General features: G+C 58.3%; 1 protein-coding gene across 1 annotated transcript; it reads left to right on the top strand.

Annotated features, from left to right (window-relative positions):
• The first annotated feature begins 1,199 nt into the window (after positions 1-1,199).
• On the top strand, positions 1,200-23,742 carry LOC127036503 (uncharacterized). Its single transcript, XM_050927442.1, has 16 exons — positions 1,200-1,337; positions 3,013-3,186; positions 4,527-4,703; positions 6,267-6,443; positions 6,877-7,113; positions 7,312-7,539; positions 9,103-9,234; positions 10,073-10,134; positions 13,362-13,527; positions 15,163-15,492; positions 15,765-15,893; positions 19,552-19,782; positions 20,227-20,934; positions 21,626-21,731; positions 22,050-22,109; positions 22,167-23,742. The coding sequence occupies exons 1-16, from the start codon at positions 1,274-1,276 to the stop codon at positions 23,224-23,226; spliced, it is 4,041 nt and encodes a 1,346-aa protein (XP_050783399.1). The 5' UTR covers positions 1,200-1,273; the 3' UTR covers positions 23,227-23,742.
• The last annotated feature ends 123 nt before the right edge of the window (positions 23,743-23,865 follow it).

The following is a 23,865-nucleotide window of genomic DNA, read 5'->3' as shown; positions in this document are numbered from 1 at the left end:
ACCCAGCAGCTGTCTCTGCCTCAGCCTTCTGCCGGCCAGCGTCTCTTGCCTAGCAGCAACAGCTGCTGCTTCCAGGAGATGCAGAACTTTGCTTCCAGGAGACAGCCGGCCAGCGCGGGGCCCGATTCGGGGGAATCGGGCAAATCGGCCTAAAGCCGGCCCTGGTTGGGAGCTACGCAGCACAGACGGCCACCAGGGCCTTTCCCAGAAGCCTGGCAGCCTCCCGGGGGCAACGCATCAGCCCCTCGCTCCCTGCTGCTCCTGGGTGCATCGTCCTGCACCACTTCTGGAGACAGATAGGGCCAAAAGCTGCAGGATCAAAGGGACTTTTTGCCCCACCTCGGGAGTGGCAGGCTGCTGGGGGGCTTCAGTTCTGGGGTGGTTGAGTGGCAGGCTGCACCCGTGGGGCTTCAGGCACCGACCCACAGCTCCCGGCTCTGGCCACAGTGTCTGGCCCCTGGCTGTGTAGTGGTGGCACTCACCTCTCCCCCATTACTCTCTGGCCCCTGCTGCCTCCCCCTCCGACCACCCCCATCCTGGGGCGTGCTGGGAAAAGTGATATTAACAAAGATACACAGATCACTTTGTGCAGAGTTATTTTTATTATTGAGTCTGTAAAAAGCAAAACAACTCAACCCCCCCAACCCAACAAAACACCCCCTCCAACTCTACATAAATAAAGGACAATGATTTGGACGGGTACATGTGCATATGTATTTGTTTTTCCTAAACTTCAGTATTTTAGGGAAAAGGGTCAGTGCGGCCCCCAGTGAGAGAACCCAGTGTGGCTCCCAGACCCCATCCCGCTGTAACCACTAGACCCCACTCCCCTCCCAGAGCCAGCGAGAGACCCAGTGCGGCTCCCAGCCTCCACCCCGCTGTAACCACTAGACCCCACTCCCCTCCCAGAGCCAGCGAGAGAACCCAGGAGTCCTGGCTCCCAGCCCCCACCCCACTGTAACCACTAGACCCCACTCCCCTCCCAGAGCCAGCGAGAGAACCCAGGAGTCCTGACTCCTAGCCCCCACCACTAGCCCCCACTCCCCTCCCAGAGCCAGGGGGAGAACCCAGGAGTCCGAGCGCTGGGGCGGGAGCTCCGGGAGGAGGAGCGAGGGGCAGGGCAAGCGGAAACCGCTTCCTCATTCAAAAGTCCCCTAGGCCAATGGGAGCGGCCCAGGCTTCCCGCCCCCGACGTGGGCTGGAAGGAAGCGAAATCGGAAGCGAGCGTCTGGCTGGAGGATTCGGAGCTGGGCCCGGGCCAGAGGCTCCCGGGATGGACCCCGAGAGGCCGGGCTCTGCCCCACTGCCCTGCACCCTGCAGCCATCGAGCGAGCCAGGTACAGGCCGGACCCTGATCTCAGCCCCCCGGGCTCAATCCAGAGTCACCCCTGACTGCACTGGGGGCAGGGCTGGGTTCTGATCCTAGCCCCTCGGGCTCAATCCGGAGTCACCCCTGACTGCACTGGGGGCAGGACTGGGTTCTGTTCCTAGCCCCCCGGGCTCAATCCGGAGTCACCCCTGACTGCACTGGGGGCAGGGCTGGGTTCTGATCCTAGCCTCCTGGGCTCAATCCGGAGTCACCCCGACTGTGCTGGGATCAGAGCCGGGTTCTGCTCTCAGCCCACCCAGGGTCACTCTGGAGTCACTCCTGGGTGCAGGGGGTTACGCGGATATAGTTTAGGGTTAGTTGCTCTCTCTGGTCTGTTTTTAATTGTTACTCACCGAATTTTTATTTTTAGACTTTGGAGTCTGACTGTGTATCCTAGCGTGGGGGGAGAGCTGGGGATCAGGGTTCCTGTGTATTCTGTGAGGGTGGGGGGCTGCCGTGAGGCTGGGGATTGGGGCCCTTTGTGTATTCCCTCCCCCCTGAAGATGGGCAGAATCCTGCTGAAACCTTCAGGGTTTGGGCTTGTCTACATCACAAAGTTGCAGCGCTGGTGAGGGGGTTACAGCGCTGCAACTTAGGAGGTGTACACATCTGCAGGGCACCACCAGCGCTGCAACTCCCTGTTTGCAGCGCTGGCCGTACTCCCGTTTTGTCTCGGGTGTAGAGGATCCAGCGCTGGTAATCAAGTGTAGACACTTACCAGCGCTTTTCTTGACCTCCGTGGAATAAGCAGGTATCCCAGCATACCTGAGGAAGCCTCTGGTAATCAAGCTGGTCTCCTTCCCCGGTTTGCTCTCGCGTTCCCCGAACCCCCGAGCAAGCAGGTCTCCTTCCCTGCGGTTTGCAGGGTGGTTCGGGGAACGCGAGAGCAAACCGCGGGCAAGCTGGTCTCCTTCCCCGGTTTGCTCTCGCGTTCCCCGAACCCCCCTTGAAGCCGCCCAACAGCGCTGCAGTGTGGCCACATCTAACACCACTTGCAGCGCTGTTTGCTGTAAGTGTGGCCACTCTGCAGCGCTGGCCCTATACAGCTGTACTAATACAGCTGTAACAACCAGCGCTGCAAAATTGTAGATGTAGACATACCCTTTGTTTCTACACCTTAGAATCATAGAATATCAGGGTTGGAAGGGACCTCACGAGGTCGTCTAGTCCAACTCCCTGCTCAAAGCAAGACCAATCCCCAGATCTTTACCCCAGTTCCCCAAATGGCCCCCTCAAGGATTGAACTCACAGCTCTGGGTTTAGCAGGGCAATGGTCAAACCACTGAGCTATCCCTCCCTGGCACCCAGCCTCGCTGTAACCACTAGACCTCGCTCCCCTCCCAGAGCCAGGATAGAACCCAGGAGTCCTGGCTCCCAGCTGCCCCCACTCCTCTCCCAGAGCTGCCTTGGGGCCAGCCCTGCCTGCCAGGGGAGAGCGCTCCCTGCTGATCCCCCACCCTGCTTCCTCTTGCTCCTGGCCCCTTAGTGCCATGCTGGGACACTGGGAGTCAGCACTGGCTGCGGGGGGAGATCGGAGAAACCCAGGAGTCTTGCACTCTGCTAGGACAAGATTTTGCCTTATTAGGATGGTGCAGGGTGGGGACCTCTCTGGGCTCACAGAGGTTCTTGCTTCTCACATGCAGGCTTTGTGCCGCTTCCCTTCTTCCTCCGGCATGACTCCCCAGTGTCCTGGGACCTCTGTGCCCCTATCCCTGCTGCCGAGAGCCTGGACTCATGGGAGAGCGGCTTGCTGTGGGATGGAAGGTCTCTGGTCATCGCCAATTCTTCCCGGGGGCAGCCGGGGATGCCAGGGGGAGGTAAGGAGGGATTGAACTCGGGATGTTTGGCTCCAAGAGCACATGGCTTTGCCACTGGAGCTAAAGGAGGAGGTCTGGCAACCGGTAGCAGTAGGAGGCTGTTATCCTGGCAGCAAAGGGGCACGTGATGCATTTGGCCACAGAAAGCCCCGTCCACACCAGTTACTAAGCTCAAGCAGTTTTGAGCTTTAATATGCACACGTTAGGAGGCATAAAAAGGATGTAACACCAACAGAGCAGGGTAGTGCGACGATGAATTATTCAGCCTTAGGGCAGAGGTAGCTGGTGCTGCTGGTGTTAGATTGAAGCTGGTCCGATCCGGTGTAAGTCTTGCATTGTTTTATTCCCCTTTGGTCAAACCCAGCGTTTTTATCTCCCATGTCTTGTGATGTGAGGCAGGCGCAGATCACTGAAACGGCCGCCTCCACCAACGTATTTTAAATATAATTCCAGACATGCTGGCGTAAAATTCTTTGAACAGATGTGTTTTTTTTCCCTTAGTTGGCTAACACGTTGCTTGATACCTTGTTTATTTATTTTCACTGTTACGATGCGTCTTAATGAACGCTGGGTTTTCATTGCGTTCGTGTGTTTTCCTGTGTCTTACAACAGGTTGTGCTGGCTTTTCCTCTTGGCGTTACTGCATGGCCAGCATGATTCGTGCTCCCTCATCTGTTTTACCAGGGGGGTGTAGGTCTGGCTAGTGCAGGGGTAGGCAACCTATGGCATGCGTGCCAAAGGCGGCACACGAACGTATTTTCAGTGGCACTCTCGCTGCCTGGGTCCTGGCCACCGGTCCGGGGGCTCTGCATTTTAATATAATTTTAAATGAAGCTTCTTAAACATTTGAAAAACCTTATTTACTTTACATACAATAGTTTAGTTAATATATTATAGACTTATAGAAAGAGACCTTCTAAAAACATTAAAATCTATTACTGGCACCATGCGAAACCTTAAATCAGAAAGATGAATGAAGACTTGGAACAGCACTTCTGAAAGGCTAGTGAATCACCCTTTTGGCTTTTGCCCTGTTATCTCTGCATGGGAAGGTGACACAAACCAACTTTCAGATTTTTATTTTTGTTACAAGTTTTGAAACCAGCGTCGACAAGACCCGTACCGAAAGCTGAAAAATTCCCTTCGGTGTTTTCTTGGAACACTATTCAATAGAGAAGAGTTACGTTTTCCACATGATTTAATAGAGTTCGTTACACAGATATTGACATCTCTTTTTCCCCCCCTTTCTCCATTTCTCCCTTTTTTTTTTTTTGTCTCTGATTTTTCTCCTCTTTTTTTCCCCCCTTCTTTCTCTAACCTTCCCTCTTTTCGCTTCCCAGCTGGCTCCATCTCCCCACAGCCACCTCTGGATCTCTCCGGGTTTCCTTTGGCCGAGCCTTGGGACATACTCTTACCGGATGCCCCCGCTGACGCAGCCCCCGATTTCGTTCACCCTCTGGTGGCGGCTGCTCACCTGGATCCTGGTGCTCCGTGGTTGATGTCAACGATAAATCCAGGTGACGTCTGAGGTGGGGTGAAGTGGGAGGGTCACTGCTGTTGCCTGTCTTGGGGAATTGTGGGTAGCTGGGATCCTGATGTTGTGTCTCTGGGTCTCAACCTGGGATGGATCAGACACGGAGGCTGAGCTGCCCCAGCTCCTCTGCAGGGAGGCAGATGGTGTCCCAGTGCATGCTGGGAAATTCTGACCAACTGCGTGTTAGCCTTGTCTGTGACCTACTGCCCCCAGTGCATGCTGGGAAAACCTGGCCAATGGCCTGTCCATATCCTACCATGCAGCCCTCTCTGCCCCAGGGCATGCCGGCAAAATGTGGCCAATGGCTTGTCCATATCCTACCACTCATCCATCACTGCCATGGAAGATTTGGACAGAAGCGACTGTTTTTTTGGTCTTTTTCTCTTGGATAAAAGTGACTCAGTCTCATTTTTTTTACAAAAATGTCTTTTTTATTTCCTGTCTACTGAGGTATTTCTCACCCAAAGGTCAGTCCATACAATGCTTGTCCGGCCCGGAGAGCTGGGATTTCAGGAGACACTCACGCTGGCAAAATATCTCTGTAACATACCATCTTGTGCCCATTTCTTCTTCTCCTGTAAGATGGGGTGTGTCTACATTTGGAACTCTATAGTGCTTCAGTGTAGACACTAGGGAGGTGCCCTCACACCCCTGAGAGTTGCAGTTAAGTGGACAGTTTTCTGGCCCTACAGTCCCAGGCTTTTGTAATCAAGGCGTTTCATTATCTTCAGCTTAGCCCAGAGGGTCCCCTATTGAGAGTCTTTTCTTGGAGATTCTTTTCTTTGTAAACGCTCGGGCGTGGACCAACTCCAGCCTGTGACCGCAGCAGGGCTGGGTGGAAAGATACCTGATTGTTCTCATTTTCAACTCAGCTAGCCGAGTCCTGCCCTGCCTCAGGGGAACGTGCTTCACCTCCAGCAGTTTCGGAACGTAATATCCTATGTTTTAGGTATCTCTTAAACTCCTTCCTGTACAATCGCCTCACGCTAGCCACAAGGATCGGCCAGCCCTTAGCTTTCAGCCGCATGCCCCCTTCGGTGACGTCTCAGGAGGGTGGCCAGACGCAGGTGTAAATATATCTGTCTGGGCACGTCTGCGTCATGCTCCCCTGCGACGTCACATCTCCCACAGCGCAGCCTCCTATCCCCAAGAGCGGGGACCCTGGTGCACTGTGGGAGATGCAGTCCGATCAGGGAGGCTCTGCTGTAGGGTAGAATCGGGGCAGGGGGCATAATGCACCCTGGCAACTTTTCTGAATGAAATTTTTTTTTTTTTTTTTTTAATGAAAACTTGAAATTTTCTGTGGAAGATTTGGACAGAAACAACTGGCTTTGGGAGTTTTCTCTTGGATAAATGTGACTCGTTCTCATTTTTTACAATAAAGATTTTTTTCCCCTGTTGTTTTGTTGCCAAAATGACTCTTTTTACCCTTGAGTTTTCTCTTTCCTTGTTGTTGTTTCTCTTCTCTTTTATCTCCTTCCTTCCTTCTGTTTCTTTCTTTCTTTTTTTTTTTTTTTTACCACCTTCCCCCCTCTTCTCTTCCCAGCTGGATTTACCCCTCCTCTACCACCTCTGGATCCTGCTGGTTTTCCTTCACCCGAACTCTGGACCGGGACCCATATGGACGCCCCTCCTGACGCAGCCCCCGATCCCGCTCTGACCCCTGTGGCTGCTGCCTGCCTGGATCCCACAGACATACCCCCGACATCGAAGTCAAATCCAGGTGAGGCCCCTGGGGAAGGTAGGAGCTGCCCAGATCCTGCACGTTATGAGTTGCTGTTTCTCAGTCCGGTTAGAACAGGCTGAGCAGAGAGGCTGAGGGCTGGACCGGATCCAGAGGCTGCTCTCTCCATGCCCCTTCCTAAGGAGGCAGGTGCTGCCCCAGGGCATGCTGGGAAAATGTGGCCAATGGCCTGTCCATATCCTACCACCCAGCCATGACTGCCATGGTGCATGCTGGGAAAACCTGGCCAATGGCCTGTCCGTACCCTGCCACCCAGCCATCTCTGCCCCAATGCTTGCTGGAAAAACCTGGCCAATGTCCACACATTGTCTCTCTGGGTGATGCGCTCCAAGAACATAGGTTTGGGGTCTTGTGGACTGGAGGGGCTCTGCTTCCTGTTGCTCAGCACCGCCATTTCCCTCCCTCCATGCAGACTTGGGTGAAGTCTTGGCCCACGTCTCTAACACCCTGAGATGCCACCCCAAGGGTATGAGAGTGAAGCCGCTGATGAAGAGGCTGCGGAAGGAACATGGGGTGGACCTGTTGGCATTCAGCCAGGATGGAGGGTACCGAGGAGTCGTGTCCTTCCTGCAGGAGATGCCGGGTATTGAACTCTGGAACCCTGAGAAGGGAGAGAAGTGTCGTGTCCTGAGCTGTGCCTTTAAGAAGAGTGAGTGGGGAAATGGTTTCTTGTAGGGCTGCCCCAGCCCGGCCCCCTTCCTGAATGTGGAGAGAGACCCTGGCCAATGGCACACTGGCCTCTCCACACCCAGCTGTGTCTGCCCCAGGGCATGCTGGGAAAACATGGCCAATGGCCTGTCTGTATCCTGCTGCACAGTATCTCTCATGGCGTCTCTGTTTTTTCCAGATGTCACAGACCCCCTGCCGCTACTCTGCAGCACCCTGGGCTCCTTCCCCAATGGTCTGCGGGTCTTCAGCCTGAGGAAGGCCATGTGGCAGAGGCACGGGGTGAACTTGGAGGAATTCAGCCAGCAACAGGGATATCTAAGCACCCTGGACTATCTGACCAGGCTGCGTGGGATCAGGCTGCAGGGTCTGGAGAGAGGGGAAAAGTGTCTTGTCCAGCTTCAGAAGGGTGAGGAGAGAGGGATGGGGTCCAGGCATCAGGGCTGAACTGGTCTTGGGTAGGATGAGGGCAGGTTATCCCACTGCTGACAGCAATGGGCATCCAGCATCTTCCTCTGAGGCCAAACGGACTATATGGCCCTTTGGGCTTCCTCCCCCATGAGATTTCATCTCCCACAATGCACTGTCCTACTACCACCATGCACCATCTCCCACCACCAAGACTAGAAGCTATGGTGCATTGTGGGTGATGTAGTCCGACCAGGGAGCCTGGGCAGTAGAGGTGAATGGCAGTCGCAAGGCATCTGAACTACAACTCCCATGAGGCACTGCAGTGACTTTTCTAAATGGAAACAGCTCGCTGAAAACTTGAAATTTTCGATGGAAAATCTGGACCTCATATTTTCTTGACGAGTCACTTTTCCCCCTTTTTTGACAAAAGCGACTTTTGTTCCTCGCTCTTTTTTGACATCAGCCATTTTTTCTCTGATTTTTGACATAAGTGAGGATTTTCCCCTCCATATTTTTTTGACAAAAATGACATTTTCCCATCTGTGTTCTTGACAAAAGTGACTTTTTTTTACTTCACATTGTTTGGCAAAAGCGACTTTTTCCCCTTCTTTGTTTTGTTTTGTTTTTTTTGAGAAAAGCTGCTCCTTTTTTCTCGCATTGTCTTGACCAAAATTACTCCCCCCCCCTTCACGTTTTTTGACACGTGCAATGGTTTTCTCTCGGATTATTAACAAAAGCAATGTTTTCCCGACGCATTTTTTGACAAGAGTTGCTCCTTTCTTCCTCAGCTTTCTTCAAAAACGGTGACGTTTACTTCCCTTGGGCCTGCTCTACCCGTAAAACGTCGGTCGACGGAGCTGCGGCTTTCAGGGGTGTGAACCAACCACGCTTCTGAGCCCCGCAGCCTCGTCACCCTGGCCCCGGTGTAGACTCGCCTAGGCAGAGGGTGACTGTGTCTGTCGACATGGTTCCTGTTATTTGGGGAGCGGAGCTCCTCCAGGAAAGCTCCGTTCCAGTGCTGTAATCGTTGCGGCGGGGTTACAGCGCCGCAGACGTGGCCCCCCGGCTGCGCTGCTCTGGCGCCCGTAGTGTAGACGTGGCCTCAGGGTTTTTCGGACAAACTCGAGGTTTTTTGTTTTTTTTTTTTTTTTTTTTTAAATCTCCGATGTTTGAGGAAAGCCTCCGTTCCCCAGTTTTCTTCATCAGGGGGACTCTGTTAGCGCCTTTTGTGGGGACGAAAATGTCTTCTGTTTGTTTTGCAGACTTGATGCTTTTCTCCTCAGCCTTTTGACCAAAAAATATGGAAGGAAAGGAGGAAGGAGCAGCTGGGCCTGTGCCCAGTATGAGGGATAGGCATGCCCAGTGGTGGGAGCTGGGGGTGGGGGACGAGCCCAGTAGGGAGAGCTGAGGGAGGGGAACGTGCCTGGTAGCAGGAGCTGGGGGTGGGGAGGGGGACGTGTCCGGTGGGGATAGCTGGGGGTTTGTGTGTGTGAGGGGGGGACAGGTGAACTTGTCTTTTCACTCCAACTGAGCTGCTCTTGTTTCTTCTCCCCTCTTTTAGGTGAGGCTGTGAAGCCCCCTGCCCCACAGCCCCCCCCAGACCCTGCTCCCCCATTGGCCCAGCACAGCAGCAGCCCCCTGCCCGATGCCCCTGCCAACGGGGGGCGGACAGGAGCCCCGGGAGAGATGCCCGGTGAGCAGCTCAGCTGGCTTCTCAGCGAGGCCGCTGCGTGTGGGGCGTGAACCTGGATGGGGAGGCCTCAGCCCAAGCCGGGCCCCTCAACACCACCCCCCGCATCACCCCATAGCCTGAGCTCCCGTCTGCCCCTGGGGAAGGGCTGTGTGGAGCTCAGCGGCTGGTCTCTTTCCCTCGCCCATCTCGGGGGGGCTATGGAGCAGGACATGTTGGAGGGAGATGGCGAGTGTTGTTGGGGGGCAGTCTGTGGGTCCGTGTTGGCGGGGACTAGGTGTGTGGCACCATTGCCATTTGCGGGGGACATCTTCGGGGACTGTCGGGTTCATGTTGGGGGTGGGGGGCTGGGGATAGAGGGAGTGGGGGGGAATGTCGGGGGGCTGAGTATGCAGGGAGTAGGTTGGTGAGGTGGAGGGGCTGGGGATGGAGGAAGCAGGCTGGGGTGTGAGGATATGGGGGTAGAGGGAGGAGGTTGGTGCGGTTTGGGGGCTGGGGAGCCTGGGGATGGAGGAAGCAGGGTGGTGGGGCTATGAGGGGCTGGGGATGGAGGAAGCAGGTTGGTGGGGTGGGGGGGCTGGGATGGAGGGAGCCTGCGGCCAGGATACAGGGGTGGCTGGGAGGTGGGGTGGCAGCAGACTGTGAACTGTGGGGGACAGTATGTGGGGTGCCCTCCTAGGCCCTGCCCCCACTCTGGGGACGCCTGAGGACTCAGGTCTGGGGGCTGCCAAAGGCCCCTTGCCCCCAGGGCTGGGTGCACACACAGAGGGTGCCCATGGCGGGGGGGCTCTCAGCTGGCGCGGGTTCTCACAGCGCCCCCATCCCCCCCATCTCGTGGCAGGCTTGGCCGAGGTCTCGGCCTGGGTGTGGGACGTGCTGGGCCGGTTCCCGCTGGGGCTGAAGGTGGGCAAGCTGAAGGAGGCGCTGCGGAGCGAGCGTGGGCTGGACCTGGAGGAGCTGAGCCGTCAGCGGGACTGCGGGGATGCCCTGCACTTGCTCCAGGCTCTGCCCCACCTCTGGCTGCGGGACCCAGACAAGGGCGATGCCTGCCTGGCCCGGCTGGATGTGGGTAGGTGGGCAAGCAGCCGGGGGGGGGTGCCAGGCAGCTGGGTGGGAGCTGGGGTGTGATGCAGCTGGGGCCGTGGAAGGTGGGGGAGGATATGACTGAGGAGACCTTGGTCCGTGTGGGAAGGAATGTTGTACTCGAAGTCCTGCACAGGAGCTTTTCAGGGGGGCTAAGGCAAAGCACCACATTTATTGGTAACGCATCTATCAATCAACACAGTGTCATATGCATATGATATATTGCACTCACACACACACACACAATATCACACTCTGTCTTGTTACCAATGAGTTGCTCCCCTTAACTGCATTGGCCAGGTGAGTTAGATGTGGGAGGGAGTGGAGCCGGGCTTCTGCCGATCCGGATCAATGCTCCCATGTTGACAAGACGAGACTGGGGGGAGGGGGTCCTCCGCAAGACCCCTCCCATTTATAGCAGATCCTCTCTCATGCAAATCTACACCAGATGCAAAGTCTGTGTCTGTTGGTCATCTGAAAAAAGAACGAGGCGTACTTATCCGATGAAGTGGGTATTCACCCACAAAAGCTCATGCTCCAAAACGTCTGTTAGTCTATAAGGTGCCACAGGACTCTGCTGCTTTTACAGATCCAGACTAACATGGCTACCCCCTGACACTTGAGTACGTGTTGCACCTTAGAGACTAACACATTTATTTGCACATAGCTGGCGGGGAGGGATAGCCCAGCAGTTTGAGCATCGGCCTGCTAAACCCAGGGTTGTGAGTTCACTCCTTGAGGGGGCTTCCATCGCCTCTCCAACTGTCGCAGCTGTCTGGAGGGTGCTGCCTTCCATACCTTCAGGGCAATTGATCGAAAGGGGGCAGATCTTATTCTCCTAAGGAAAAGCAGCAGAGTCCTGTGGCACCTTATAGACGAACAGACGTATTGGAGCATGAGCTTTCGTGAATGCATCTGACAAAGTGGGTATTCACCCACGAAAGCTCATGCTCCAATACGTCTGTTGGTCTATAAGGTGCCACAGGATTCTTTGCCACTTTTACAGATCCAGACTAACACGGCCGCCCCTCTGATAATTGACACCATCCTAAGGAAAAGACACTTTAGGAATGGCAATATACAAAAACCTGTAGGTGAACACTTCAACCTCCCTGGACACCCAATAGCAGATGTAAATGTAGCCATCCTGCAGCAAAAAAACTTCAGGACCAGACTTCAAAGAGAAACAGCTGAGCTCCAGTTCATCTGCAAATTTGACGCCATCAACTCAGGATTAAACAAAGACTGAATGGCTAGCCAGCTACAGAAGCAGTTTCTCCTCCCTTGGTGTTCACACCTCAACTGCTGGAAGAGGGCCTCATCCTCCCTTATTGAACTAACCTCGTTATCTCTAGCCTGCTTCTTGCTTGCATATATATACCTGCCCCTGGAAATTTCCACTACGTGCATCTGACGAAGTGGGTATTCACCCATGAAAGCTCATGCTCCAATATGTCTGTTCGTCTATAAGGTGCCACAGGACTCTTTGCCGCTTTTACAGATGCAGACTAACAGGGCTACCCCTCTGATACTTTTCTTCTACCGTAATTATCCCCGGGGCTATAACATTATACTAAGGCTCAGTACAAAGTTTCTATATAAGGATTTGGTACAAAGTTCCCATATCAAAGGACTTGATATGAAAACAGAGGTTATATCTGGAAAGACTTAGTATAAGGTTATGTGAAGAGGCACAATACAGAGCCATATGAAGATGATGAAAACGATACACAGTTATGCAAAGATGCTTAATGCAGAGATTTATCTACGGGGCAGGGTACAGCCAGGCATGTGCCCAGGGACTGGGAGTTCCTGGGAGGGGGGCTGTTGCAGGGCACAACATATTATGGGGTGGAGGGAGGCTGTTCCTGGTGGGGGGAGTTGGGGGGGAGGCGGAGGTGCCCAGTGTGGGGAGTTGGGGGGAGGGAGATGTGTCTGGTGAGGGCAGCTAGTGGGGGTGGGGAACGTGCCTGGTGGGGAGAGCTGGCCGGGGAGGGGGATTTGCCCAATGGTGGGAACTGGCGGGGGGCCGGGTGAACTTGTCTTTTTTACTCCCACTGAGATGGTCTTGTTTCTTCTCCCCTCCTTTAGGTGAGGCTGTGACACCTCCTGCCCCGCAGCCCCCCCCAGGCCCTGCTCCCCCATCGGCCCGGCACAGCAGCAGCCCCCCGCCCGATGGGGGGCCAACGGGAGCCCCGGGGGAGACGCCCGGTGAGCAGCTCAGCCGGCTTCTCAGCGAGGCCGCAGCATGTGGGGCGTGAATCTGGGCAAGGAGGCCACAGCCCAAGCCAGGCCCCCCAACGCCACCCCCCATCACCCCATAGCCTGAGCTCCCGTCTGCCCCCTGGGGAAGGGCTGTGTGGGGCTCCGTGGCTGGTCTTTTTCCCTCGCCCATCTCGGGGGAGAGGGCCTATGGGGCAGGGCATGTTGGAATGAGATGGCTGGAGGGGGTCTGTGTTGACGGGCTGGGTGTGTGGCACCATTACCATTTCGGGGGGGCATCTTTGGGGGGCTGTTGGGTTTATGTTGGTGGGGTGGAGGGGCTATGGGGGGTTGAGGATGGAGGGAGCAGGATGGTGGGGTGGAGGGCTGTGGGGGGGATGGGGGAGCAGATTGGGATGGGGGGCTGTGTGGGGGGCTGGGGATGGATGAGGTTGGTGCGGTGAGGGGGCTGGGAATGGAGGGAGCAGGTTGGTGGGGTGGGGTTCTGTGGGGGTTGGAGGGAGCAGATTGGGGGCTGTTGATGGATGGAGGTGGTGGCTGGGGGGACACACTGGCAGCAGACTGTGAGCTGTGGGGGGCAGCATGTGGGGTGCTCTCCTGGACCCTGCCCCCACTCTGGGGATGCCCAAGAACTCAGCTGGGGGGCTCCCAAACGGCCTCTTGCCCCCAGGGCCGGGTGCACACACAGAGGGTGCCCCTTGGCTGGGGGGCTCTCAGCTGGCGCGTGGTCTCATAGCCCCCCTTCCCCCCATCTCGTGGCAGGCTTGGCCGAGGTCTCGGCCTGGGTGCAGGACGTGCTGGGCCGGTTCCCGCTGGGGCTGAAGGTGGGCAAGCTGAAGGAGGCGCTGCGGAGCGAGCGCGGGCTGGACCTGGAGGAGCTGAGCCGTCAGCGGGGCTGCGGGGACGCCCTGCACCTGCTCCAGGCTCTGCCCCACCTCTGGCTGCGGGACCCAGACAAGGGCGACGCCTGCCTGGCCCGGCTGGACGCGGGTAGGTGGGCAAGCGGCCGTGGGGATGGGGAGCAGCTGGGGCTGTGGCAGTTGGGGGAGTACGTGGCTGGGAGGGGGGATGGAGGCTCTGGTTCATGTGGGAGGGGGTAGGATACAGCTGGCATGTGCCCAGGAAGTGGGGGTTCCTTGGGGGGGGTAGCAGGGCACAAAGGAGATTATGGGGTGCGGGGAGGCAGTTCCTGGTGGTAGGAGGCATGGGTGGGCCTGCTGCCGGGCAGGGGGCTGTGCCTGGGAGGCGGGAGGCGGGGTGGGGACGAGTGAACTTGTCTTTTTTACTCCCACTGAGATGGTCTTGTTTCTTCTCCCCTCCTTTAGGTGAGGCTGTGACACCTCCTGCCCCGCAGCCCCCCCCAGGCCCTGCTCCCCCATCGGCCCGGCACAGCAGCAGCCCCCTGCCCGATGCCCCTGCTGATGGGGGGCCGATGGGAACCCCGAGGGAGATGCCCGGTGAGCAGCTCAGCCGGCTTCTCAGCGAGGCCGCAGCATGTGGGGCATGAATCTGGGCAAGGAGGCCACAGCCCAAGCCAGACCCCCCAACGCCCCCCCCCCCATCACCCCATAGCCTGAGCTCCCGTCTGCCCCCTGGGGAAGGGCTGTGTGGGGCTCGGCGGCTGGTCTCTTTCCCTCGCCCGTCTCTGGGGGTGGGGCTATGGGGCAGGGCATGTTGGAGGGAGACGGTTGAGGGTATGTGTCTGTAGGGCTGTCAGTGGGGGCTTGGTGTGTGGCACCATTGCCATATGTGGGGGACATCTTTGGGGCGTTGTCAGGTTTATGTTGGGGGGGCCTGTGGGGGTGCTAGGGATGGAGGGAGCCTACGGCCAGGATACATGGGGTGGCTGGGGGACAAACTGGCAGCGGACTGTGAGCTGTGGGGGGCAGCATGTGGGGTGCTCTCCTGGACCCTGCCCCCACTCTGGGGATGCCCAAGAACTCAGCTGGGGGGCTGCCAAACGGCCTCTTGCCCCCAGGGCCGGGTGCACGCACAGAGGGTGCCCCATGGCAGGGGGCTCTCAGCTGGCGCGGGCTCTCACAGCCCCCCCATTCCCCCCGTCTCGTGGCAGGCTTGGCCGAGGTCTCGGCCTGGGTGCAGGGCGTGCTGGGCCGGTTCCCGCTGGGGCTGAAGGTGGGCAAGCTGAAGGAGGCGCTGCGAAGCGAGCATGGGCTGGACCTGGAGGAGCTGAGCCGTCAGCGGGGCTGCAGGGACGCCCTGCACCTGCTCCAGGCTCTGCCCCACCTCTGGCTGCGGGACCCAGACAAGGGCGACGCCTGCCTGGCCCGGCTGGACGCGGGTAGGTGGGCAAGCGGCCGGGGTGGGGATGCAGCTGGGGCCCTGCCTGGTGTGGAAGGTGCAGGAGGACATAGCTGCGAGGGGCTGTGCTCGGGAAGGGTGGCACAGTTGGGCATGTGCCTGGGGTTGGGGGTTCCTGTGGGTGGGGTTGCAGGGCACGGCTCGGGTTAGGGGCTGTGAGGAGGCCATGCCAGGCTGAGGGATGCGTGGGTGAGCCTGCCCTGTGCTGGGGGGGGGCCGTGCCCACTGGCCGGAGGTGGACCCATGGTGGCCTCGTGTTCTCACTCCATTGAGGGTCTTTTTTGTTTCTTTTCCCCTCTTCTTCAGATGCTGCTGTTAATGCCCCCGAGCCCTCCCAGCCTGCTGAGGCGGGTGGGCCGGGTGCCGTGGGCCCAGCGAGGCGGACGCAAGGCCAGCGTCGGGTGGCAAAGCCTGGCGCAATGGAGATGTTGATCCGGGGCGCCCTGGCCCCCTACCCCTTTGGCATCCGGGTGAAGAACCTGCGGAAGCTGCTGGCAGGGAAGCATGGAGCCGAGCTGGAGGCCTTCAGCCAGGCCAGAGGCTACGGGGACGTGGTCTCCTTCCTGCGGGACGTCCCGGGACTCACACTCCGGGGCCCAGAGAGGGGCAACAACTGCATCGTCCAGCTCCAGAGAGGTAGGGAGTGCGGCCCAGAGCGAGGCTCAGAACCCAGGAGTCCTGGTTTCCCCCCCCGCCCGCTCTAACCACAAGGAATCTGTCATTACCAGTCCTCTGGGGTTAAAGGCCAAAGGGCAGCAAAATGTGACGCCAACCTGGGACCTTGACTCGCTCCGCTCTGCCCTGTCGCCCCTTTGTCCGTCCCCCAAATGACCCCTGGCAGGCCGGGGCGGGGGCTGGCATGTCGGGGTTAGGGGTGGCCAGTGAAGGCCCCATTCTGCCTTCTCCAGGGTCCCCGCATCCCCACGCAGCTTCCTGTCCCGGGGAAGCAGCTGCCAGCATCCCCTCGGAGCCAGGGGCGGCCGACAGCTGGGATGCCGGGGACCGGGACCCAGAGCCTGCTGCTGCGCCGGAGAGAGGTAGGGTGACCAGATAGTAAATGTGAAAAATCAGGAAACTTTTGGAGGGTAAAACCCCTAAGATTGGGATGTCTGGGCATCCTAGAGAGAAGTGAGGGGTCTGTGTGGGCCGGGGCTGGGGGAGTAGCCTTTGTTATATTCACCTGTAACCTACAGGCCCATATCCCATAGACCAACGGCCCCACAGTTGCCTCTAAGCTGCCGTGGCAGGAACAGGGAAGTGGTAACCGCAGAACCTGTTGGAGCTGGGGTGACTGGTGCGGTTATGAATTAAAATGCCATCAGCCCGGTCCCTCCCTTCCCCTCGCCAGATTTCACAGGGCAGGTCTGATTTCACAGCCGTGACACGTTTTTCATGGCTGTGAATATGGTAGGGCCTCACCTGTTGGATAAGTGCAACCGAGGAGAAGGGTGAGGGAGTTAGATTTGGGCACGGAAGACCAAGCACTTGAATGAATCCTAGAACTGGCAGGGACCTCGAGAGGTCGTCTAGTCCAGTTCCCTGCACTCATGGTAAGTCTAAGTATTATCTGGACCATTCGTGACAGGTGTTTTCCAACCTGCTGTCAAGGCAGATCGCCCACTCTGGCACTTCAGGTGCAGAAAGTGGGGGCCGGCAAGGATTCAAAAAATTCACAGTGGCCGCTCCAGGCTTGTATTAAACTCCCAAGGTTACAGTTTCTCTCTGACCTTGGCTGGGTAGACGCTGCCACCACCCAAATGCAAACCCCTTGAAACCCAGGAAGGCGCACTTGGGAATTCCTTCCCGTGGAGCCCCCTCAAGCCTTTTCACCCCCCCCCTCCGGGGACGACCTGAGAAAGAAAACAAAGGAAATCAGCTCTTGCCACCAGCTCATTAAACAACATGCGCACAGATCTCTTAGAACACAAAAATCCAATTCTGTTCTTAAAGAATGTAAATTTTATTAAAAACAAAAAGAAAGACAAAATACATCTGGGAACTCAGGCTATTGCTAGATGTAAAAAAACCCCTTACAAAATGTAAACATCCTTCTTGAGGTTCAGCTTAACGGTTACAAGCAAAACAAAACACATTTGGGTTTAGCACAGAGCCAATCAAAAATAAAAGAAATAACTCTAATCGCGTTTTCCTAGACATTCCCGAATTTCCTTACCTTTCTGGGGTTTCAGACAAGCAATCTTCAGGTATGAGTTGATGGTTTTTCATACCTGGTTTAAAGTGTCTCACAGCATAACTGCTCCCCCGTTCCTCTCTTTCCTGGAGAAACACAACTGCAGACAAAGGGACGTTGGCTCTTTTGGTCAGGTGCCACTCCTTTCCTTTTACCAGCCGGCTTGTTAAACCTTTACAGGAAACGTAGAGAACAACCACTGAGAGGGATTCCACAGCCAACCGGCTGGCTGGGCGTCCACAAAAGAAAACTACCCCCTCCCCTCACTCATTTATCACACCTGCTCTGAAAAACGTCCAATGATGCAGATTCCACAACCTCCCTGGGCGATTTATTCCGGCGCTTAATCAACCTGACAGGAAGTTTTTCCTAATGTCCAACTTAAACCCCCCTTGCTTCTTGTCCTGTCCTCAGGGCTTAACGAGAATTTTCTCCCTCCTCTTTGTAACAGCCTGTTATGGACTTGAAAACTTATCACGTCTTCTCTCAGTTTTTTCTTCTCCAGGCTAAACAAACCTGGTTTGTTTTTTTCAATCTTCCCTCCTAGCTCATGTTTTCTAGACCTGAATCATTTTGGTCGCTCCTCTTTTTGGACTTTCTTCAGTTTGTCCACTTCTTTCCTGAAATGTGGCCCCCGGAACTGGACACAATACTCCAGTTAAGGCCTAGTCATTGCAGGGTAGAGCGGAAGGATTATTTCTCGTATCTTGCTTACGACACTCCTGGTAATACAGCCAAGAATGGTTGCTTTTTTGCAGCAGCGTTACACTGTTGACTCATTTAGCTTGTGATCCACTCTGACCCCCAGATCCCTTTCCTCCATACATCTTCCTAGGCCGTCGTTCCCCATTTTGTATGTGTGCAACTGATCGGTCCTTGCTAAGTGAAGCGCTTTGCATGGGTCCTTATTGAATTTCATCCTATTGACTTGAGACCGTTTCTCCTGTTTGTCCGGATCATTTTGAATTTTCATCCTGTCCCCCAAAGCGCTCGCAACCCTTCGAAGGGTTATTCATGGCAGCGCTCGGGCCCTGTAATAGCCCCCTCCACACGGTGGTTGGCCCTAGCTATCCCTCATTTGAGCCTTCTTCTCGATTATTATCTGCTGTCCCGCTTGAGTGTTGAGGAACCTGGACCATCAGACCTTTGTCTCTGCCCACCAGGCCCTGGAGGAAGAGTGTGAGCATGCAGATTTAGGAGTAGGTTCTCCAGGTATCTCCGATAGTGTATTGTTCCTATCTCGTTATGAGCTTTTCTGGCTTTATTGCTGACCTTAATCAAAATCGCCGTGGCTTTGCTTTGCTCCCGGTGCGAGGGTCCTTGCCAGATGCCCCGAGGTTCCCACCATGATTTCAAACTCCTTGGTATTAGCCTGATTCTGGGACAAGAACCTTATTCCCGCCGGATCAATTGGCCATCAGTACAAGTATTATTAACGATGAATAGGATCGGGCGATGCGCCCCGCCCGGGTGTGTATGACGGGCCAAACCAATCACCCTGGATCATGGAGTTGGGGGATGTGGATCCGAATAAGCCAGAATCCAGGGAATAGCTAGAAGCCAGTAAAAGGGTGTGTAGGGGCTGCCCCCTAGTGGAGGGTAGTGGAGCCTGTGTGCTGGAAGAAGGGATGTAGCTGGTTTCCTCTTTCCCCCCCACCCCCCCAAACTAGGACATGGGAAACTCAGATTTATCCCTTCCCCTGGAGCCAGCCAGTCCCTGCCCTGGGACCGCATGGGAGCTGGTGCCCCCTAGAGGGGAAAGGCCCCGTGCCCCATTCCCTGCCCCCCTGAGCCAGCCAGTCCCTGCCCTGGGGCCAGATGGGAGCTGGTGCCCCCTAGAGGGAAAAGGCCCCTGCCCCATTCCCCACCCCCCTGAGCCAGCCAGTCCCTGCCCCTGGGCCAGATGGGAGCTGGTGCCCGCTAGAGGGGAGAGGACTCATGCCCCATTCCCCACCCCCCGAGCCAGCCAGTCCCTGCTCTGGGGCCGGATGGGAGCTCGTGCCCCCGAGAGGGGAAAAGCCCCAGGCCCCATTCCCCGTTCCCCTGAGCCAGCCAGTCCCTGCCCTGGGACCGCATGGGAGCTGGTGCCCCCTAGAGGGGAAAGGCCCCGTGCCCCATTCCCTGCCCCCCTGAGCCAGCCAGTCCCTGCCCTGGGACCGCATGGGAGCTGGTGCCCCCTAGAGGGGAAAGGCCCCGTGCCCCATTCCCTGACCCCCTGAGCCAGCCAGTCCCTGCTCTGAGGCCGGATGGGAGCTGGTGCCCCCGAGAGGGGAAAGGCCCCGGGCCCCATTCCCCGCCCCCCTAAGCCAGCCAGTCCCTGCTGTGGGGCCGGATGGGAGCTGGTGCCCCCGAGAGGGGAAAGGCCCCGGGCCCCATTCCCCGTCCCCCTGAGCCAGCCAGTCCCTGGTCTGGGGCTGGATGGGAGCTGGTGCCCCCCAGAGGGGAAAAGGCCCCATTTCCCACCCCTGACCTTGGCGATCTTTCTTCCCTCGGCCTCTGTGCAGGTGTGACTGAGGTCCTGACGCTGCTCAAGTGCCTTCTACGTTCTCACAAGTCTGGCCTGCAGCTGCAGAAGGTGCAGGAGTTGATGCTGGAGAGACACGGGCTGGATCTGAAGCGGTTTGTGAGCTCTCAGGGCAAGGAGGATGTGCTCGGATACCTGCAGAGGCACCTGCCCGCGCTGAAGTACAGGCAGCCGGAGAAGGGAGCCAAGTGTATTGTCTGGCTGGGGACAGGTACGGTGGGGAGGACGAATGGGACAATAAATCCCACTCAAAGCTGGGAACAGAACCCTAGAGTCCTGGCTCCCAGCCCCTGCTCAAACCACTAGGCCCCACTCCCCTCCCAGAACTGGGGTGAGAACTCAGGAGTCCTGGCTCCCCCTGAACCGGGTCAGAACTCCATTCCACAGGCCAAAGCCCTGCCCCCAGCTCTCCATGGAGCCATTGCGGGTAGCCGAGACCTGGATTCCTTATTGTCTGACTCTCTGGCTGTGGGGCACGCTGTGAGGTTCCCCCCCGCAACTCACCCATGGCGTAAACCCGCCTTTGCTCCCGAGCATTGTGGGAAAAGTCTAGGTTGGTCCGGAGCAGGATACAGGCAGAGTGGTAACTGCAGTGCATGCTGGGGGGTGCCATGTTCCTGTTACCCACGCTGACGGCACTCCCCCCTCCCTCCAGGGCAGAAGAAAGGTTTTGGATCTTTGCCCCCTGGCAGTGCCCGCCCCTTGCCTGGCACCAAGAGGTGCCTCCTCCCAACGAATGCTGCAGAGCGCCCGCCCCCACCCGCCACCGACTGCCTCAACCCCCGGCTGCCCAGTGCTACCACCAACCAGCCTCTGCTTCCCAGCCTGCCCTCGGGCCGGGAGCCCTTCCGTGCCCCTGCTGTCCTGGGCAAGCTGAGAAAGTCCCCAGGGGCCAACCCCCGTCTCCCAGCCTGGTTACTGAGCCCACCCCGGCCCACCGGCGCCTGCTCAGGCCTGCGAACAGAGGAGGGGACCCAGGAGTCCGGGGCCAGGCCTGCCAGTGCCCCCTTGATTCTACGAACAGAGGAGGGGACCCAGGAGTCCGGGGCCAGGCCTGCCAGCGCCCCCTTGGTTCTGCGAGCAGAGGAGGGGACCCAGGAGTCTGGGGCCCAGCCACCTGAGGACCTGAGGGAGCTGAAGCGGAAAGTGGGGGCCATCCTGGCCGGGCACCCCGGGGGCATGTCCCTCTTCCAGTTCCGTGCCGCGTACAGCGCCGCCCACCAGCACCCGCTGCCCCTGGGCCGCACGGCCTCCACCAAGCAGCGGCTGGCGCAGATGCCCGACGTGGTGAGGATGCAGGGCTGCGGGGTGCAGATGCTGCTGCTGCCAGTGGACCCCGACGAACCCCCCGGGGCAGAGCCTGGTACGTAACGGGGGGAAGAGGGGGCAGCTGCCTTGCATGGTGTGGGGGGGATATTGAGGGGCTGGGTCTCCCCCAAGGGGTGTGTGATGGGGGGGGTCAGGCTGGGCCCCAAACCAGATGTTGAGGCCCCGAACTATCAGCCACTCTGTTGTGGTGTAGGAACGGGACCCGCCCAGAGCCACGGGCCAGCCCAGCCTCAGGCCAGAGGGTCCCGTTGTGACTGGCTCAGCCAGTCCTCCTCCTTCCCAGCTCTCCCTGTGGTGGGACGTCTCCCACAATGTCCTGCTGAGCCTGCTTGCTGTGCGGCTCACCCCGGAGCAGCCCAGACCTTCCCAGAATGCACTGGGGCATAATGCACAGTGGGGCGGGACACTTCCCAGCATGCATCGCTGGTGCTGCACTGCATCCCACTGGCTGAGGCATGCTGGGCATTTCCCAGAATGCACTGGGGCAGGTGCGCATTGAGGGCGGGGGCAGGACTCTGTCGCCCCCTGCTGGTCGGTCCGGCTCAGAGGATAAAACCCTCCAACCGCTGCTGGTTGAGGGAGCTCCCCCACCAGCCCAAGCAGTGTGTAGCGCGGAGCTTGGCAGACCCAAACCCCGCGGGCAGGGGCAGGGGCAGGGGAGCGGCTCAGCTGTGGGAGTGGCACTGGGCTCTGTCAGTGGGATTGAACTGGGTTTGTTTTTCAAGGTCTCGCCCCGTGGATCCCACAAGAAGCTGCTGCCCTGTTTAGAGACTCCGACGATCCTGCTGAGCCCCCACCTGCCCCTGCTGTTCCTGACCCAGCTGGGGACCCCCACGTTCAAGCCAAGCTCTGTTCCACTCTGGCTGAGATCCCCCCAGCCCTCGCCCTAGCTGGGGACCCCGACACCCCAGCTGAGCCTCCTTCCTTCCCCCCAGCTCCCGCCCCAGCTGGGGACCCCGACACCCCAACTGAGCCCCCTCCCACCCTGGCCGAGATCCCTCTAGTCCTCACAGCTCCTGCCCCGGCTGGGGACCCCGACACCCCAGCTGAGCCTCCTCTCGTCCCTGCAGCTCCCAACCTGACTGGGGACCCCGACACCCCAGCTGAGCACCCTTCCTTCCCCCCAGCTCCCGCCCCAGCTAGGGACCCTGACACCCCAACTGAGCCCCTTCCCAACCTGGCCAAGATCCCTCTAGTCCTCACAGCTCCTGCCCTGGCTGGGTACCCCGACACCCCAGCTGAGCCGCCTCCCTTCCTCCCAGCTCCCGCCCTGACTGGGGACCCCAACACCCGAGCTGAGCCCCCTTTCTTCCCTGCAGCTCCCACCCCAGCTGGGGACCCCGACACCCTAACTGAGCCCCCTCCCACCCTGGCCGAGATCCCTCTAGTCCTCACAGCTCCCGCCCCGGCTGGGGACCCCGACACCCCAGCTGAGCCCCCTCCCGTCCCTGCAGCTCCCAACCTGACTGGGGACCCCGATACCCCAGCTGAGCCCCCTCCCACCCTGCCCGAGATTCTTCCAGTCCTCACAGCTCCTAACCCAGCTGAGGACCCCAGAATCCCAGTCAAGCCCCCTCCCACCTTCGTGGCTCCGAGATGGGGGCCGAGCCCCCAGGCCCTGCAGCGCCCAGAGGCCGCCGGACCTGAAGCCAACTGGGAGTTACCTGCCTTGGTGCCCAGCGCCCCTGTGGTTCTCCCGGCATCGGGGCCGGGCAGCAGCTCCTGGTTCTGGCTTGGGGCAGAGTCCCCCCCCGCCCTGGGTGATCCCGGTGCTGCTGCTCGCCCAGTCGTGTACCCTCCTCCCCAGGAGGTCCCCCCGGCCCCCTCTGCAGGCCCAGAGCTGCCCTCCCTGTGCCCAGCGGCACCGGGGCCACCCCAGGCCCGGCTCAGGCTGGTCCAGTTGGTGCCTCCCTTCCAAGACCACGCCTGGGCTGGGGATGCCCCTCGGGCACAGCCGGTCCCTAAAGCCCTGGATCCGAATCAGGGCACATCAGCAGCCATGGGAACCCCTGTGGGCCCGATCCCTGCAGCTCCATCCATGGGCCAGGTCGTCTCCCCTGCTAAGCAGCTCCCAGGGGTGGCCCCGGCTCCCCTCCCTCCTCCAGATGCCAGTGGCTTAGTGACCCCTGAGCGGGGCTGGCCAGACGCCGAGCGCCCTGGCTTAGATGGAGATATCGGCTCTTCTGTTGACCCCTCGCTGCGCTGCCGTCCGGCCCAGCCAGTCCCCTCTGCAGGGAGGACCCAGCTGGGCCCGCGGGCCGGGATCCCCTCTGCCCCACCGGCCCACTCGTCACAACGCCACACTGACAGCTGCGTTCTCCTATAGCCACCGCTGGCAACTCGGGCTGGTGGCTCTGGGTGGAGCAGGTCGGCTTGTGGCCAACTCAGCACAGCGGGGCTTTGCTGAGCTCTGCAGATGAGGTTGGGAAACGAACTCTTGTGATATATCCAGCAGGGGGTACTGGGGCATTTCACCCTCCCACCCCAGGCCCCCTGAGCATTGGGGCTTTTCTCCCCACCAGGACTTGATCTCTTTATCTAGTAGCCTTGAAAACGTTGGCTTACAACTTTAAAGAAGTGGCCACTGACTATTTTGGGGGGGAGGTGGCTTAATTTGAGGACTCCCAACGCCAGAGCTGCCCTGAGACCCCCCCCTCCTCCCCCCGCCGAATCGTGAGTGCTCGGTGGTTCTGAAAACCAGTTGTGGCTTTTCAACCGAACGTTGCCCCAAACTGGTGGCCTCTTGCTGAAATCAGTGGCCAGCCACCAACGTCTCAGGGAAAGCGGCTTGCGCCCCATGTGCAGCATTGACATTTTAGCCATTAAATTTTCTAACAAACGTTAGCCAAAGCTCCCGTGTGGTTTGGTTTTGCTGGCGTCTCACCAAGTCGCTGGGGCGCCTGTAACTCTTCTCTTGCCGCGGCTTAGCCCGGCCTCCGCCTTTGTTCCGGCAACCGAATTACCT

Source organism: Gopherus flavomarginatus, chromosome 18 (assembly GCF_025201925.1).
Source record: "Gopherus flavomarginatus isolate rGopFla2 chromosome 18, rGopFla2.mat.asm, whole genome shotgun sequence".
Lineage (NCBI taxonomy): Eukaryota > Metazoa > Chordata > Testudines > Testudinidae > Gopherus > Gopherus flavomarginatus.
The sequence above is the reverse complement of the archived record's forward strand: the minus strand, read 5'-3'. Positions and strand labels throughout refer to the sequence as shown.

Excerpts from the sequence above, each read along its gene's own strand:
- LOC127036503 (XM_050927442.1), top strand. The coding sequence starts at position 1,274 with ATGGACCCCGAGAGGCCGGGCTCTGCCCCACTGCCCTGCACCCTGCAG. Across the intron at positions 1,338-3,012 it reads GCAGCCATCGAGCGAGCCAG|GCTTTGTGCCGCTTCCCTTC; the intron begins GTACAGGCCGGA and ends TCTCACATGCAG. Across the intron at positions 6,444-6,876 it reads GACATCGAAGTCAAATCCAG|ACTTGGGTGAAGTCTTGGCC; the intron begins GTGAGGCCCCTG and ends CCCTCCATGCAG.